The sequence below is a fragment of the Osmia lignaria genome, chromosome 10, assembly GCF_051020975.1.
Source record: "Osmia lignaria lignaria isolate PbOS001 chromosome 10, iyOsmLign1, whole genome shotgun sequence".
Classification (NCBI taxonomy): Eukaryota; Metazoa; Arthropoda; class Insecta; order Hymenoptera; family Megachilidae; genus Osmia; species Osmia lignaria.
The window spans coordinates 12,497,839-12,514,742 of record NC_135041.1 but is presented as its reverse complement, the minus strand read 5'-3'; the positions used below and the strand labels follow the sequence as shown (position 1 = coordinate 12,514,742).

The window sequence follows — 16,904 nt, the reverse complement described above, 5'->3', positions numbered from 1 at the left end:
CAATGCGTATCTATCTTAACCTGTTTTAAAGTATAAAGAATTCACAACAACATAGAAATAAAACACAACGACCAGCATATTTTTGTAGTCAAAACGGATTTGGATTTTATTCAATCACTGTCATGATGTCGTGGTTATACAAGAGTGTTATACAATGCGCAGAATGTTCCTCGAGATCTACATGGCGAGAGGAAATATGTTTACCAAAGAATAAACTCGTAACATTTTATATTAACTAGATATCTTCTTGATCGTTTATCTTCTTTAAATTGTCCGTATTTGTCTTAAGTTAAATATTTAGTATTTTTTGGTAAACATATTATGATGCACAATATGTAAGACAATTCTGCCGAATTTAGGGTATAAAGTCAATCCAATGTTCATTCGCTGAAGTCTCGAAAAAACGAGGTGAACTGGAAGGGAGCTTCCTAATGACAACTAAAATTTTTTCTCTACTTGAATCTCCAAGTTACTAGAACGATGTGGCGCGACGAGTAAACGATCAGATCGCAGAACTACAATGAAAACAATACACTCCCCTGTTGAGCCATGATGTATCATTCTATGTATTGAGATACAAGAACAGAGTGCGACCGATACCACAGAAAAACCGAACACACACGTCCACGATCTGTGTAGGATTGTGCATGAAAGTATCTATCATACATGGATAAACTTTTAACTCGTACAATCCGTAACAGCTATATCGCGTTAATATTTATACTTGAAAGATTAATCTGTCCCTGATTGATAAACCAGTCCCGGGAACGACCAGAGCGTCACGTTCGACCGGAATGTGGGAAAACTGATTGATCTCTCATCATGAAAACTAAGAAATAAACTTACAAACTACGTTTGATAATTACTGTAAATATCATAAACCTACATACTGAAAAAAACCTATGGATTACGTTGAACATTATGAACCTATTCCTAACAACTAAACTATTTATCGATCACTCGAAAAAGATTGGTTTTGGAGTGAACAATTATTAGACATCCACTGTAAAAAGGAACGATAATCTGGTAAACGAATTTCGAATGAAACAGTTGTAGCAAGGAAGGGTGATCATCAGCAGCCAATGAGTGTTTCAACGTTGAAGTAGGCATAAAACACGATTGTTGATCTTCCAACGACAGATACTTCTCACCCACCGTCCTAAGTTCTGCCACACAACTAGGATGAATTTCAAGTATTGTCATCAGGAGTGGAACAATCCTGCAGACGACATACGAACACCCAGTCTCCTCTCGCTGCATCAATAAGTTATGGTTAAGCATCAAACTCTGCAGAAGTTCTCTATTAACTGTTACCTTAAGTGTATTCCCGTCTTTTAGTAAAGGCGAACATCAATCGTTCTGCCGTCAATGCGTGACCGATTCATCATAGCTGTACATATCGTTAAGGGACATTTTTTTTTAGTATTACGCTTCATTTAGATCGCACATTAATATAATCAGATGCAAAGATCTATATTATATAATATGCAATGTATTTTTTTGTTAAAGGATACACACAGCACGTTCAGCGTCCCATTCAGATGCAAATCGTACCATTCCCATGTCAGTGCCCCGCATTTCAGCAAACTTGACCTCTCCGACATCTTGGAATTTGTCTCGCAACATTTGCCATGTGGTATTTGGTGGTAACTGCGATAATCACATACAGATATATATATATATAGATTAATATCCAGATTAATTTTTATGTCGGACTGTAGAACACTACATACATTTCCTATAAGAATAGTATCCGACATCGGTCGTGAACCATTCGTGTTTTGCCTGTTACCGCCTCCTCCTTGGCTTTGATTGCCAGAGAAACCACCACCGGCACCAGGAACACGATCATTGTCCCCTCTGTTGAATCCACCATCAAAATCTCTTCCACCACCGAAGTTAGAACCACCGAAAGCATTGTTTCCACCGAAGCCTACATCATTGTCCATTTTAGATAAGCCTCGAGACGCAAACGAATTGTTGCTTTGTCCACCAGTTAAAGAGGCTTGTAAATTAGACAAACCTCCGACACCTCCGACTCCTCCGCCAAAATTATTTAAGTTAGAAGCCAATTCATTTGTTAAAGATGAATTCAGCAATGAACTGCTGGCCAAATTAGCACCTAAACCTCCAGCAAAACTTGCTTGAAGAGCTGCATTCGTGTTTGTCAATGCAGAGGCTGTAAACAAATGAATACTTTCTCATTAATTTCTTTTGTTTCTCCCCTCAATTTTATTTGTTGCGTATATAATAGAACTTACCTAATTGTGCTGGCACAACATTATTTAAGCCAGCACCAAAGGCTCCAGCAGCCAACACGGGTGCAGAAATAGGATTTACAACAGGTGGATTATTTGCTTGTACATTAGGAATGTTTCTAGCTACATCCATTAATCTATTACCACCAGCTCCAAGTCCCATTCCAATTCCCTTTAAACCTATTATTCGAATGAAGATTTGTTTATTTCTCTGTTATTTAAATAATCATGGTAAAAGAGATAACAAAATATATACCTTCTGGCAACTTTGGTGGCATGTCTGGTTCATTTGCTCTATCAAGTCTAACAGTCATACGTCTGTCATACAGTTGTTGATTGTGAAGCATCGATATAGCCTGAACCGATTCTACCGGATGATCGTATTCTACGACTCCGAATCCTCGTGATTTTCCATCTTTATCCTTTCCTAACTCAACATGCAATACTTTACCAGCTAGTTTAAAAACTTCCAATAGTTTCTTTTCATCCACTTTGTAGTCAAGCTAAATATAGAAACAAACAATATTTAGTTTCCTGTTATATTACCCGTTTGAGTGCCGTGCAGCGTGATCGTATTGTTCGAAATTTTTCGAACGTATTCTTTCATTCATTCATGGCACTTAAACGGTTATTATTTAATTAAAATTTCCAATGTTTCAGAGTAAAATATACTTACATTCGCTACAAACACTCTAGTAACTAAGGGTCCATTAATACCTAAAGATTCTAAAAACTGAGTACTTAGACCATAAGTATTTCCAAATTTATTATCACCACCACCGCCGCCGCCGCCACCACCTCCACCACCACCTCCACCAGCAGGAGGATTCATATTTTGGCGACCACCCCCTTGTGGTCTTGGTGGATCTCTAAATCTATCATCACGAACTCTGTCATTGTTACGAGCTGTGGCTAGACGACCATATTTATCACGTTCAACATCAAAGTCCTGAAAAGAAAAATGTTGTAAAATGCATTCTGAAGAATGGAGGTATCAACATTCGAGGTAATAAAGTGTTTGTAATCACAACAATATACTAACTACCTCTTTGACGACAAGTTTTCTTCCTTTAATATCATATCTGTGCATTTTTTCTACAGCAATTTTTACAGAGTCTGAATCCTCAAATTCGACAATTCCACAGCCTCTCGGTTTGTCATTTTCATCAGTAAAAAGTTCCACATGCGCAACCTTTCCAACTTCCGTTCTGAATAAATCCTTAAGATCTTGCCATCGAAAATCATAGGGAATGTTTGATACATAAATTCGGCGATCTGAAGGTTTTCTACCACCACGATCGTTTCGTTCTCTACTCCGATCTCGACTAGTAGAATTTATTCGATTTTGTCTTTCCGATCTCCGATTACGATCACGCTCCCTACTTCGGTCCCTTTCATCACTATTCTGCGCTGGATTCCTAATATTGAGAAAGATTGCGTGGAAAATTGTTAGTATCACTTCTTATTACGCTAGTAGATTATACTGTTTTCCTTAGCGCATAAATTCACCTAAACTTGACTCAACATTATGGAATTAAGAAATACAGTTCCTAAAACTTTATGATTTTGATGTATTCAAAATGTATTAGCGTCAGTTTAAGTTAAATATACATGATTCTGCATGCCGCCAAGGAACTTTCGATGACTTGATGTAACTATTAACATTATACTTACTCCTCTTGTTTGATCATTGTTGAGGCTTCTTTTACTCAACAAGCTAAATTATTCAAAGAACTGATAATGCAGTTCGCACTTAAAAAGGGTAAAAGACACCGTACATGCAAACATACGCGATCGCGAAGCGTCTTATAAAATGGCTGTCCAAGGAAGTGGCAAAACGTACCGGAAACTACTGTATTCAAAATTAGATTTCTGATTGAAATAATGCAAACTTATGTGTGAAGATCGCTTGCGTATAAAGTTTTAATAATTGTTACTTTACTCCTACGTTTGCAGAGATCACGAATTATACGTTTTACGACTAGAGAATATTGTGTACATTCTGAAGTTGCCACGATATTGAACATAACCTGACTTTAAATTTTCAAATGCAATCTATAGTAAGTTATGAAAAATTAGTTCGATCTATCGCAACTTTCAGTATAAGATTCAATTTGAAATCAAATATTAATATCCTTTAAGTATTATAAAAGTACTTATTTTTAGTATTTTATATGATTTAGCATCTGAAAGATGTTATCAGAAAATTAAGAATTCATATCAATTGTTAAGATTCCAATTTTTTCTTCTTGTTTTTTTAAAATTATTTCGTATGAAAATATCAGCAAATGTGGAGCCACCCGTCGTGTCGTGTATCATGTCCATTATGTTCCGTTTCCGAATAGCAGAAGACATCGTCTCACACGAGCCAATCACGAGTGTAGCTTGTTCATCTCTCGTTTTTGGTAGTGCTTCTGACGTGCGCAGCTGAAGGTGGTGGAAATTCGTATTTTTATTGTAAAATTTATAAAGAGAATGGCAGCTCACTGGATGCGAAATGCTGTAAGTAACTTGTGTCAATCAGGAAATCCTGAAAACAACCTGAGCCCTGCATGTAACCCTAATTTTTCCCAAATGGAAAGGTTAGAATTTCGTACTGATTAGTTATATTTCCGTCTGCTTGACTGTAATATCTTATTGGTTTGTCTCTTATCCTCGTGTCATTTATAGATTTTATCTTCTTTATATAACATAAATTTCCTAATTATCTTTTACCATCTTTTCTTATACAATACCATGTTGCTTATTGCATGTTATCATTTAATAATTACTAATTATATCTATATTTTATTAACAGGTTCCGAAAATCGGCTCAGTCCGCTTTTACAGTAGTAAAGTTCACAAATGTACCCTTATTCCTGGAGATGGTATTGGACCTGAGATTTCAGCTGCTGTTCAGAAGATTTTTGATGCTGCCAAGGTAAAATTTTTCTTTTCATAAATTTGTAACATAACGATTTTCTTCATGCCCGACGTTTTTATGTAACATGCATGTCAGTTGAATGGAAAGTATTAATAGGTATTCATGTTGACACTTCTGCTACATTTTTGCACAGTACTTGTCATATTATAAGTGTTTGTTTAGTTTATGGTTACATGTGGTTACAATCTTACAAGGTGACCCTATGTGTCCTACTACTAACCTTAAGGAGTTTATTTTAATCTTACTCTTATACAGGTTGATCCAATTGTAGGCTAATTCAGTCTGCTCTTATTGTAGCTAAGGTATGTTTTCTAATTTGTATATTTTTTTGTAAACATATAATGTATTATATGTGTTTTTAGTTAAATGTATGTAGTGATTAATTTGATTTCATTTATATAACATGATATTACATTGATTATTTTTGAACCTTTCAAAAGACATTGTACAGCTTTTTAGCATGAATGAAAAAACTTCAATGATGATAATTATATATGGTGTATTGCATAACATTGTTACTCAACTTTTAATATTTACAACTATGTGTATATATACTTTGTATTTTCATATAATGGTATCAATAAAAGCAAATGTATTTGTTTTTAAATAAAATTTAATTAAAACAGTTGTTGCACATTAATAATTGTAATATTATTTATTATATTGAATATCAGGTGCCAATAGAATGGGAGTCTGTAGATGTCACACCAGTAAAAGGGCCAGATGGGAAATTTGGAATACCACAAGCTGCTATCGATTCAGTTAACAAAAATAAAATTGGTTTAAAAGGACCTTTAATGACCCCTATAGGAAAGGGACATAGATCATTAAATCTTGCCTTAAGGAAGTAAGTATGCTGTTGTCTTCATCTATTTATTTCACATATCAGTATATTGTCTTAAATTTAATGTAACTATCTTAAATTGTTTCAGTTACATAATCATGAATGTCATTATAAATATATCATTTTTGGAACTGATTTAGTCTCTTTCTTAACCAAACTTCCAAATATTTGGATACCATTTTATTACATATCAAGTTACTAATTGTTTTTTTTTTTTCAGAGAATTTAATTTATATGCAAATGTTCGACCTTGTCTTTCCTTAGAAGGTTATAAAACACTATATGACAATGTTGATGTTGTTACTATTAGAGAAAACACAGAGGGAGAGTACTCTGGTATAGAACATGAGATTGTAGAAGGTGTTGTACAGTCTATCAAATTAATTACAGAAGAGGCTTCTAGCAGAGTAGCAGAATTTGCCTTCCAGTATGCTCAGGATAACAATAGGAAAAAGGTTGATAATTTGGAGATTGCACAATATATCATGAAAAAATATTCGTAATAATTGTTCATTTGTTTTATAGGTGACTGCTGTACATAAAGCAAACATAATGAGAATGTCAGATGGTTTATTCTTGAGGTGTTGTAGGGATGCTGCACAAAAGTTTCCTTCTATTAAATTCGAAGAAAGGTATTTAGATACAGTGTGTTTAAATATGGTGCAAGATCCCAGTCAGTATGATGTACTTGTAATGCCCAACTTATATGGAGATATCTTATCTGACATGTGTGCTGGATTGGTAGGAGGACTTGGCCTTACACCAAGTGGAAATATTGGTTTGAATGGTGCACTGTTTGAATCTGTACGTGCCGAAAGCTTATGATCTTTGATGAAATGTAGTAATTCGGGGTTAATTAATAAAAAATTTTCATTTAAAATTAGGTACACGGAACTGCTCCAGATATTGCAGGTCAGGATAAAGCAAATCCCACAGCATTGCTACTGTCTGCTGTGATGATGCTTAAATATATGGGATTGAACCAGCACGCGAAAATTATCGAAAATGCTGCCTATGATACTATCAAGGAAGGCAAATACTTAACAGGAGATCTTGGAGGAACAGCAAAATGTAGTGAATACACTAATGAAATCTGCAAAAAGGTTTCAGCAATATCGAAGTAGATAGTATAATGTTTATTGAATATAAACTGCCAAATACTCGTAGAAATGATTCACATAAGGTAAAATGCTGTTTTTAAATATCTGTAATTATTATTTCTAAAATTATTCTTAGTGCACATCTTCCGAAGAAACTTGCACTTTGACGAAATAAGTTGCAAAAGTTTTCGATGTAGGAAGATGTTTTATTCATCTGTTCACACTGATTTAGAAAATTTTTGTCGAGTACTTGCACTAGCTTATTGTACAATATAACTAAATGTTACTCAACTTCGTGGATTTGTTAATGCGTAATAGCATTTAATATGATTTCATTGTGATGGAAAACACGCAGTTTCATCGCGTGTATTGACTGAATATACGTTTATGTATGTTTGTCATACTTCTTTACTATGAAAAACTAAAAGGATTCTAATAGAGTCTGTAAAAATTAGGCATGTAAATTAATCTAGGAACGCTGTATAATACTTATAAATGAAGTTGTTGAAGAAACGTGACCTCGAAGAAGAGTTTCAGGAATCAACATTGCGCAGTATTACATATTAATAAAATATGACAAATTCCACGTGTCGTTTGTTATTCAACCTTAAAGAAATGTGTACATATTATCACCAATAGATGCCCGTATGATCTATACGCAATGAAACTTTGATAATAAATTGTATGCCTGTTGGTTAATCACGCTTCATAAATAAGTGTGAGATACCATAGTTTTTTATGCATTATTTTTTGTTTTACAAGATAATGATTCGTCCATTATTACATACATCCACAGTATCTTATTTTTCTACTTAGGTTTATTAGAAATGGAAAAATCATGAGTTTATTCATAAATTAAAATACATGCCAAGATTGTACGATTAATTATTTAAATCAATCATTCGTGTATCATAAAAAGAAACATTTAAAGGTGATGGTTACGATCCTTCCCCGGTATCAACACCGTATAATTTCCCTTCTTGTGGTGTTATGTTATAGCGCTCGTCCCCAACCACTTCATAACTTTCCCTTGCCTCCACCCTTTACTCCACAATGGAGTATGCTTCTCAAGGAAAACTCTCAAGTATGAGAAAAGTTGTCAGCTATATTTCACTGACGAAGGGGAAGGAAGGGATGAGGAAGGATCCGGTGTCGTCTTCGCTGCTCGTTAATTCTTTCTGTGATTTATCGAGATTCCTCAAGTGAGTAATGACTGACTTCTTGCAAATTTTTTATATTAAATTTTACCTGTGATATATAGAACGATGGAATGTATTTTATAACCGGATACACCATTATGTTTCTTCTCCTTTTTCAGATGTTTGTAACAAATAAAAAAATTTATCTATACCTCAGTTCTATCTTGAAATGTTGTATCGTTTTTTATTTCAATATAGCTAACATAATTTTTTTCTCTTGTTTTTTATCAGGTTCAACGTAACTCTTTTTTGCGAATTAAAGTATCTGTACTTGTGAAATTGAAAAGTTCAATAAAACTGTTTCAGCGATGCCTCGTATCGTGAACGCTGTCCTCAAGTAAGAAGTCAGCTGAAATAAACTCACCGGTTCCAGTTTTCTGACAATCGTTTGTTGACGCAACTTGTTTAACGCGTAATTAACAAACGTGTCGATGATTACAGGTGACGGTGTGTCTGGTGGAAGATGCATCACGCCGGATTGCAACGGGCGGTTACACAAAGGTGGTAGACACTCGAGGGCGAAGCGTGGAAAGCAAGCGGACGGCATGCATATTCAGCGTACTCGGAGGCCGACGTAGTCATAGGAATAATAAAAATTCGAGGGTTGAAATTATTTAGATTTATGCCCGCTCTCTTGTTCTCGTGCCGTTGGTGACGAGAAGCGATTCGATTCCGGGGAACAAATTTCATGCATTATTCAGGACTTGCCGCAATGCACCCCGGTCAATGGAACCGATCCTTTGGAAAAAGTCGTTTTTAATCTCTCGTCGCGTTCCAATAATGCACATGCAACCAACTCGTTCTGCACTCACTTCCCCTTTTGCCGGTGGAAACCGTGTTTTCTGCCTTTAATGCGAACGCGAACAATAAATCGAGATCTGTCGGTGTGCCTCTAACCGAATGCAACGTCCCAGCTTAGACTTCTCCGATTTATTTTTCGCGTAGTCCATAATCGTTGCTTCGATTGAGAGAATGATGTACTCGATGTAAAAATACTCCTGGCTCGATATTTATATGGTAATGTTAGCAACTGTTGTCCAAGGATAAGCTGTTTAGAAACAGCTTCATCTGCTCTCATTTGCATCGATCATTTAACGAAAAGCTTTAGATTTCGAAGAGATAAATGCAAATAAATTTGGAGATAATCGTGCAATTGTACTTGACTAATCATTTTTTGAAAAGATAATTTATAATTTGCGATAAGTCTTGAATACATGTTTGAACACACGTTGCAATGCATCGACACGTTCTCTGCCAGCATTCAGTTGGAAATATTTTTTATATAATTTTATTATAATATTCTGTAATAATCTTCGTCCACGTTTAGACTCAGGTGAAATCGTCATTCGTTTCATTATCGACAGACTGTATCGTTAATTAACCATTCCAATGAAACAGCCTGTAATCGCCTTACAATGGATTAACGGATCTGTCGGCCAGTTGCCACGAAGAAAGTTTCGTTTTATTATTTTATTTGTCGTCGATCGAACGACTACTCTCGCGGAGCATAGCACTGAAAGCCGTGTACATTTGCGCGAAGGTGAACGCAATGAAGAGGAACCAAACATTTCTCCTGATCGTCCTAGCGATCATCGTGGTTGCTGTCAATGGACGAGTTTACTACTTGCCGACTCTGGATGAGAATCGATATTCAGGCTTAACTTATCCCATTCCAAACGAACAATCTTCGCGAGATTTGGATCTGAACTTTTCTGCCGGGGACGCGGACGAGTTTGATAACAAGATACGTCCTGTTAAAAGGGTAAGTCGATCTAATCTATCGAGTCACTTACAATTAGCGAGCTTCGATCGACAACGATCAATGTAATTTATGGTAATGTCTTTATCGTGAATTACTTGCAAGAAATAAAAATGAATTATACTCTTTATGCAATCCAAGACACGCGCAAACAGTTGCAATAAAAAAAGTGATAAGCAGCTTGATAATGTCTGACTTTTTATGATACTCAGTTTTTCTGCGGCTGCAACGAGCGTTTACGATTGTATTTACTTAGTAATATTTCCATACGAGTTTATCAAACATTTTATAAACAAATTTTTTTTATTCTTTTCTTCAGAATGACATCATCATTCAATTATTTCTTGTTAATAAATTTTTCCTCATTAGGAGCTAATAAACTGTTCATCCGCGTTGACCATTAATTAAACCCGTACGAAGAGTGGCGATCGGTTAATTGCAAAATTTCCTTTGAACAAATATCAATCCTCTATGTATATTTGTAATAATACTATAAACGTATTAATGTTCGAATTAGGTGTACACGGTCATGGGGCCGGAAAAGCCGTTCATCGAGGTGAACAAAGAGGAGTTACCAATCACGCGCTACAAATTAGTCGAAGCACCTGTTAAGGGATTGGACAATGTCATCGTTGTACCGGAGTCGAGCCGCAAATCGGTGAAAATCGATGGGAACAACAAGGGTGAAGTGATCTTGGAGCTCCGTGTTATCGCGAACCATGACACCGTTTGAATAATTTTGTCAAAGGAAAAAAGATCAATGGAACAAATATAGCGAAATAGTCTAATTTTAATGTTAATATTCATAAAATATTGCAGCTGAAATGTTCAATTCAAAGTTATTGATATCTCCTTTGAAACACCGCTACGTTTGTTCCACTCCTAATCTCACGCTCGGCAAACACAAAAGATAATAGTAAATCCATAACAAAACACGCAAATAGTTATCTTACCAAGGCTTAAATTGCCTCGTAAACTGGTATCAAATACCTATTTGTAGAACATTTATTATGTTGTACCAGACTAGATCGTGTAATCATTCCCAAACAGACCGTCGAACTTTTACATTCGAGCCTTTGCAAATGAGTCGACAGATCAATATCTCTCGTCAGATTTGCCTTCGTCCCTAAAACTCGCCTATCTCTTGTCATTCCACGCGTATATACATAACTACTATCCAGGAACTTGCTTCCCCTAATTGTGCTCTGTCAAAGAGAGCGGTGCCGATATTATAGAGGGGAAAGAGAGGAAACAGTAGTCTCGATCAACGAAAGAGATCGAAGTATATTAGTGAAATAACGTGGAGAGAGCGATAGATAAAAGTGTGACCATGCACGGCTGAATATGACGATCATTTCGTGTGTGCACTTGTTGAAGGGTCCTCCTGATTATAACGAGCTGGTGCATTGAGAAGGTGAAAAAAGTACGCGGACTACGCTACCCTTCTGCTTTCTTTTCCACCCTTTCGGAGAGTTCGAGTGCAGAAAGCATTCGAACCCTTCGTTTGCTGACTGCAGATGCGTAACCTCGAGTCTGTGTACTCGAACCGACTCGTAATCGCGCGGTGAACAAGGAAAAGAAATTTTCTTCCATCGTTTGAGTAACACTCCAATCGAGCGTATCAAAGTTTCGAATTTTTAATCACACGAAAGAGGAATCGATTTATCGTAGAATCTGTATCCAAGGACTTGAACACTTTGCTCGAATCACATTGCTTTTTATTACGTTTATTATACACGTCGAATGTATTTTCTATTAGTACATATAGATACAATAGAACGCTACTATAATATGTACAGAGTATATCACATACAGTCGAATTCAGAACGGATGTCCGGAAAAGATCTCTAAGATCCTCCTGGTCTCCGCGCTAAAAAGTGACTCTCGAGTGCAAGATAGGACGAGTCTTCGAATTAAAAACCGAACAGTGCGATATCAAAATTGTCGTTAGTTTCATGCTATAAAAAAGCAGATAGAATTATTAATTAATAGCAGAATATCATTGAATCTGTTCGATTAAAGTCGCTTACGTTTATGCGAACAGATGTTTGACGCATCGAACGAAGTAGAAGAAGACCGAAGAAAGAAATAAGAATAAAGTAGACGATTGTTTCCGAAGGATTCGAATAAGTTGAGAGCTTTCTATATTACCGTGAACGACGTAGTGAAACGAAGAATCAGGATGCGATCGTAAGTGTCGGAGCTACATCTATTTATACAGTCGAGAAGAAAAGAGAATCGTACGATTTCCACGAGTTATTCGGTTACTTGCGAAGTCTGCTCGTTCGATGGATCTCCCTTCGGCTCTTTCACGTAATCCACCACCAATTCCAACCCGATCAGCGCTCGAAGATCCTTCCTCTCCTCCTCCGTGTTCGTCGACGCGGAGGACGCGTCTTCCGGCTTTGGCGACCTCTCGTCTACGTTTTGCAACAAAATTTTAACCTGATCAATGCTCTGATCCATCAGATATCGTAAACTAACGAGATTTAACTAATCGTTCGTCATAGGAGAACACAAATTAATGAAAACTAAGAATGACAACACTGAGCATGCAAGGATAACCGAAAACATTAACACCCACTGTTATCAACATCCTTGGAACTGTCTTCACTCTCTCCGGAGATGGACGTCTCGCTCCTGGACGCTTTCCGTGCCTGGCCGATGTCCCTGTACGTCCTGGTCAGTTGCCTCAGGATGTAATTGGTACCACGAGGATTATCCTCGCTACTCCTCGACGTACTCGCTTCGTCTCTGGTCAAATTCAACGGCCTATTGCTGTTGTACTCCTTTGATTGAGGCACGCTGAATGCCGAACAGTGTTTCCCTTTGAAGGGTAGTTGCCTCTCGCTCAGCTTGCGATCCCAGATGTGTCCGGACACGCGAAGGTCGATGAAGAAGTGCAACGGATCGATGCCTGGATAGGATTGAGGTATCGGATAAGGCGGGTACCAGAGTGGACTGGGGAGAAACTCTGGATTCGTCACGTTGCCGGGCAAACCGAATCCCTTCACCGCCGGAAGCATGTCGCATCCCCTTCCGGGTAGGCCGGGTAGAAAGTTCCTCGAGAAATCGAGCTTCTTTTGATCCGTCAACAGAGGCAGTTCCTGATTGCCGACCGTGCTCTTGGTACGCTCGTCGTACGTACTTCTGTCGTTATAATTGCAATTTTTACGATCGCTCGAGTGCGATTCCTCGGGTTTCACCTTCTGCAATTCACCGGTGAACATGTTTTCCGGTGGTTGTGCTTGCTCGAAGTGACGGGGTCGCTCGTCGAAGAAATTCTTGCTCTGTTTACAGAAATCTGACTTGGTCTCGTCCGGGGTCTTCAAGATGTCCCCGCCGAAACTCGGTTTCTGCTCGAAGTTACCCACTTTACTCTCGGCGTCATAGCCGTCGCTCTGCTTACTTCTGCTCTCTAACCGCGCTTCCGGTTGTTGCTGTTGCTGCTGTTGAGAGTGGAAGTATTTCTCTTGCGGCGGCTGTTGAGGATGATGATGATGGTGATGATGATGGTGCTGTCTCTCTTTGGTGGTTAACTCCAGTGGACGATCCCGAGCGTCCCGCCAGGATCTCTTGCGACGTCGAGGCGCGTTTGTGACGTTGCTCGTCGAGGATGCCTCGGTTTTTGCTTGCACGAACGAACGAAGCATTTCGCTGAAGAAGAAGCTGTGCGGCGTTAGGGGAACGTTGTACAGGTATGGAGGAGTAGCCGCCAGTAGACGGGACACCAAATCGCCGCCGGAAAGCGAGGCTGGACTCTTCAGGGTCGACGGATCTCCCGTGGTCGTGGTCATGGTGCAGGTTTCTCAGGATGATCACTGAAGTAAAGGGTAAAATGTTAAATTTGTTAAGAAATTTGTTTGGAAATTCAAGAAAATTCCTAATATTCTCATACGAAATTTCAGCTCAAACTGTGTTACACAATAGACGTCGTGCTGGCAGTGATAATCGTAGGTACAAAAGATGTAGGTATGTACAAATCGTCGGAGTGGAAGCGAGCTACTATTGTCTCCCGAAATTAATTGAATATCCGGCGTTGTTAAGTCTAAGACCAAGCAGACACCGTCTACGACGGGGAGAGAGAAGGCGGTAGCGAACGGGCTTGCATCGCATCATCCATTAAGGATTACTAATTTCTGTCAAGTGCACGTTCGGTTTCTCTCGAATGTCTTAGGACGGAATTTCCGAGGAATCCCTGAGAAATCGTTAATGAGAATCTACGATCGTAGGTATTTCAATTAAACTTGGTGCACGTCTTGTATGAACAATCGCTACGAGAACAATTAGTAATTAGTAAGGGAGCGTTCCCGAGATCCGCTGGTTCCCCGTGATTGATATAGTTATAATTTCTTCAATGAATTCGAATCCCACTGAAATGCAATTATGCTCTGCTCTTCAAAGTTACAGAACTGCAACGACGAGTACCGATGGGTTGTTCTTACGAAAAATCATGATGAATGTAAAAAATCATTTTTCATTAACGTCGATAGAGGAAGAGGAATCCGAAGAAAGATACAAGAACCGTTTTCCACCCTTTATGCAGGCAAAGGGTAAAATACAAGCGAGCAATTTCTCTGGGAAAAAAAGGGAGAACCGCGACACAGAGAGGTTCTATTGTCTTCATTCTAGTATTCTCGAGTCGCCAACATTCTGACAGAGATGTTTTCTTTACCGCGAAAGAATCAGGGAGCCTTGCATCGCGATGCAACTCGGATGCAACTGAAGGAGAGACGCGTTAATACGCGCGACGGAATCTCGAAAGAAGAGTTCTTTTTTTTCCTCTCTCTTCTCGCGAATTCGAAGTCTTCGGAGTTCTGGAAAGATTCTAGAACGATAGAAGAGTGTAACAGGCCGTGGAAATCAGAATGGTGGTCTGTATCCGTGTCCGCGTACCGAGGAGGGATTGGGTATTGTTTCGGTCCATTGTTTCCCAAACAAACGGCGTCCACGTTGTTTCGTCAGGAGATATTATGTTCAGCCAGACAGGCAGGACGAACAGGAAATGGACTGCTGTCAGTTTTACTCTTCGTGATAAATACGAGCCAGTCGTTGGTGGCTGGTCGCGACGCGGCCATAATTCGCGGCCTGCCATCTCCATAGTTCGAAACGTGAAAAATCCTTCGAATTTCTTCGAAACCACAGCTGCTTTTATAAATTCCCGCTTGTATTAATAAATATCGTTTGCTTGTTAAAGGGATACTTTACGCGCCGCCAGGAAATGACGATCCTTTAGAAAGGATGCTCGCAAGGTAACGAATTTTCTGACATTCTCCAGACAAAGGACGAGGAAGATTGTAGACGAGACATTTTCAATAGCTTACCGAGGAAGTTTCCAGCAAATTTAAATGAAGAAAAATAGCAGACGCGTGAAAATTGATAGAGAGTGATTCTCGCTGCACGGAAGTTTCCTTTTAGCTTATTTTCAAATTGAAAAGCTACAACGAGGTAATAAATCCTTAGAACATTAAACCAAGCAAAAGAGTTAATTAACGATGAGTTGAATATCTAAGAAATAAAATTTTGATCCTTGTAACGAAAAGGGGATGAAAAAGATTCGCGGAGAGTTTACGGATACACGCTGGAACTCTTTCTGAAGAATCCCCAGGGATAAAACGATTTTTTCCCCTCGCGGTGCTTTCGTCAAAAGACAATAGAGACGTATTTCCATCGCTTACACCGTGGACTTGTTTTCCCAAACAAGAAATTTTAAAGCCCGCCGCTTCGTGAAAATCTCTGATGCGCCGTTTCGAGGAAGTTTAAATTATACCCAGCAGAGAAAGGAGATCTTAAATTTCCAGAACATTAATCGTGAAATCGTTGCTGACGTTTCGTACAATATTTCCTCTTATTCTGTCCATCGTACCGTTTTTCTTTTTTCCTTTTCAAAGTTATAAAAATTTACGCCGAGGAAGATGTAAAGAAGGCGCGGAGGAATTTACATCCCTCGCGGTACTTTATGGAAACGTTACAACGTCCTCTCGGTCCCCCGTATTTAAATCGCATTACCCCAAGCAAAATAATTCAACGGCCAGCTCCCGAGGATACGTCAATTATGCAAAAAGTGAGAAGTTCCATTGCGTCGGTTCTTTATTTTATTACAGACACGATAAAGAAGCAGCTGGCTAAAGTTGCCGAGTATTTACCTCAGATTCTCAGGGACGAAACAATTTATTCCCCGCTGAGTTAGTCCCCTAAAAGTCAATGGTAACATATTTTCACGGGGAACCACCGTAATGTTCCATCTAAGTGTATTTGATACATTTTTTTTTCTTAGCTTTCAATCTTACCCTCCGCGAAGGAGGGTGGTAACATTTTTATCACATTTCTCAATTACCTAATATCTTTATAATATCCAAAATAATTTTACCCTAACAAAAATCAGTCGAAGACAATGACGAAACGATTACGCGCACCCTATCTTAAATTCCAAATTTTACGAGTTATCGTATTATCATTTCGCTTTAAAGTCGTCGCGGATGATCGCATCGTTTCTCGACGGGGAAAACGTCGTCGTCGTCGTCGTCGTCGTTTGCTAAAACTACGCGACGTAGTTTCAGTTTCACGCGACGGGGAAGGACGGTTTACGATTCATAAGACAACTCGGTGGATTGAATTAAGCGAACGGTGCGGCAGCTGCCAGTCGGTTCCTGGTTTGTCGGTGCACCCACCGCGAATCTGCATAATCCCGTTCACGTCGACGATTCTAATTGGCGGATTGTTTCAATCTCTGTCGCCGCGAATATTTGCATTGCTGCTCCTCTCGTTTTCCCCCAACTCCGACTCTCTTTCCATCCCTAACGGACCACGATGGACGTTCG

At 38.6% G+C, this 16,904-nt stretch overlaps 4 protein-coding genes and 1 long non-coding RNA gene across 8 annotated transcripts; 2 read left to right on the top strand and 3 right to left on the bottom strand.

The window, feature by feature from the left end:
* Positions 1-164: 164 nt before the first annotated feature.
* rump (heterogeneous nuclear ribonucleoprotein rumpelstiltskin) lies at positions 165-4,290 on the bottom strand. Of its 4 annotated transcripts, XM_034339557.2 has the most exons (10): positions 3,933-4,289; positions 3,301-3,676; positions 2,935-3,207; positions 2,515-2,761; positions 2,262-2,438; positions 2,024-2,179; positions 1,734-1,933; positions 1,515-1,650; positions 1,315-1,390; positions 165-1,254 (listed from the first exon to the last, which is right to left on the bottom strand). In XM_034339557.2, the coding sequence occupies exons 1-9, from the start codon at positions 3,947-3,949 to the stop codon at positions 1,335-1,337; spliced, it is 1,638 nt and encodes a 545-aa protein (XP_034195448.1). In that variant the 5' UTR covers positions 3,950-4,289; the 3' UTR covers positions 165-1,254; positions 1,315-1,334. The 4 variants fall into 4 exon arrangements, 3 of the variants coding, with proteins under 3 accessions (XP_034195448.1, XP_034195446.1, XP_034195447.1); XR_004583217.2 differs by having other exon boundaries at positions 1,519-1,650; positions 1,734-2,179; positions 3,933-4,290; XM_034339555.2 differs by having other exon boundaries at positions 1,734-2,179; positions 3,933-4,288.
* Positions 4,291-4,601: 311 nt separating this feature from the next.
* Positions 4,602-7,149, top strand: Idh3a (isocitrate dehydrogenase [NAD] subunit alpha, mitochondrial). Its single transcript, XM_034339560.2, has 6 exons — positions 4,602-4,760; positions 5,056-5,178; positions 5,856-6,028; positions 6,246-6,480; positions 6,551-6,829; positions 6,910-7,149. Exons 1-6 carry the CDS (start codon positions 4,734-4,736, stop codon positions 7,147-7,149), a joined length of 1,077 nt encoding a protein of 358 aa, XP_034195451.1. The 5' UTR covers positions 4,602-4,733.
* LOC143305760 (uncharacterized) lies at positions 6,225-9,626 on the bottom strand. The gene is made up of 2 exons (XR_013062917.1): positions 9,137-9,626; positions 6,225-9,062 (listed from the first exon to the last, which is right to left on the bottom strand). It is a non-coding gene; the product is annotated as an uncharacterized LOC143305760 (long non-coding RNA).
* Positions 9,627-9,757: 131 nt separating this feature from the next.
* Positions 9,758-10,816, top strand: LOC117611581 (uncharacterized). Its single transcript, XM_034339563.2, has 2 exons — positions 9,758-10,086; positions 10,601-10,816. Exons 1-2 carry the CDS (start codon positions 9,874-9,876, stop codon positions 10,814-10,816), a joined length of 429 nt encoding a protein of 142 aa, XP_034195454.2. The 5' UTR covers positions 9,758-9,873.
* A 1,523-nt stretch (positions 10,817-12,339) lies between these two features.
* Positions 12,340-13,880, bottom strand: LOC117611577 (uncharacterized). The gene is made up of 2 exons (XM_034339559.2): positions 12,668-13,880; positions 12,340-12,503 (listed from the first exon to the last, which is right to left on the bottom strand). Exons 1-2 carry the CDS (start codon positions 13,878-13,880, stop codon positions 12,340-12,342), a joined length of 1,377 nt encoding a protein of 458 aa, XP_034195450.2.
* Positions 13,881-16,904: the final 3,024 nt, after the last annotated feature.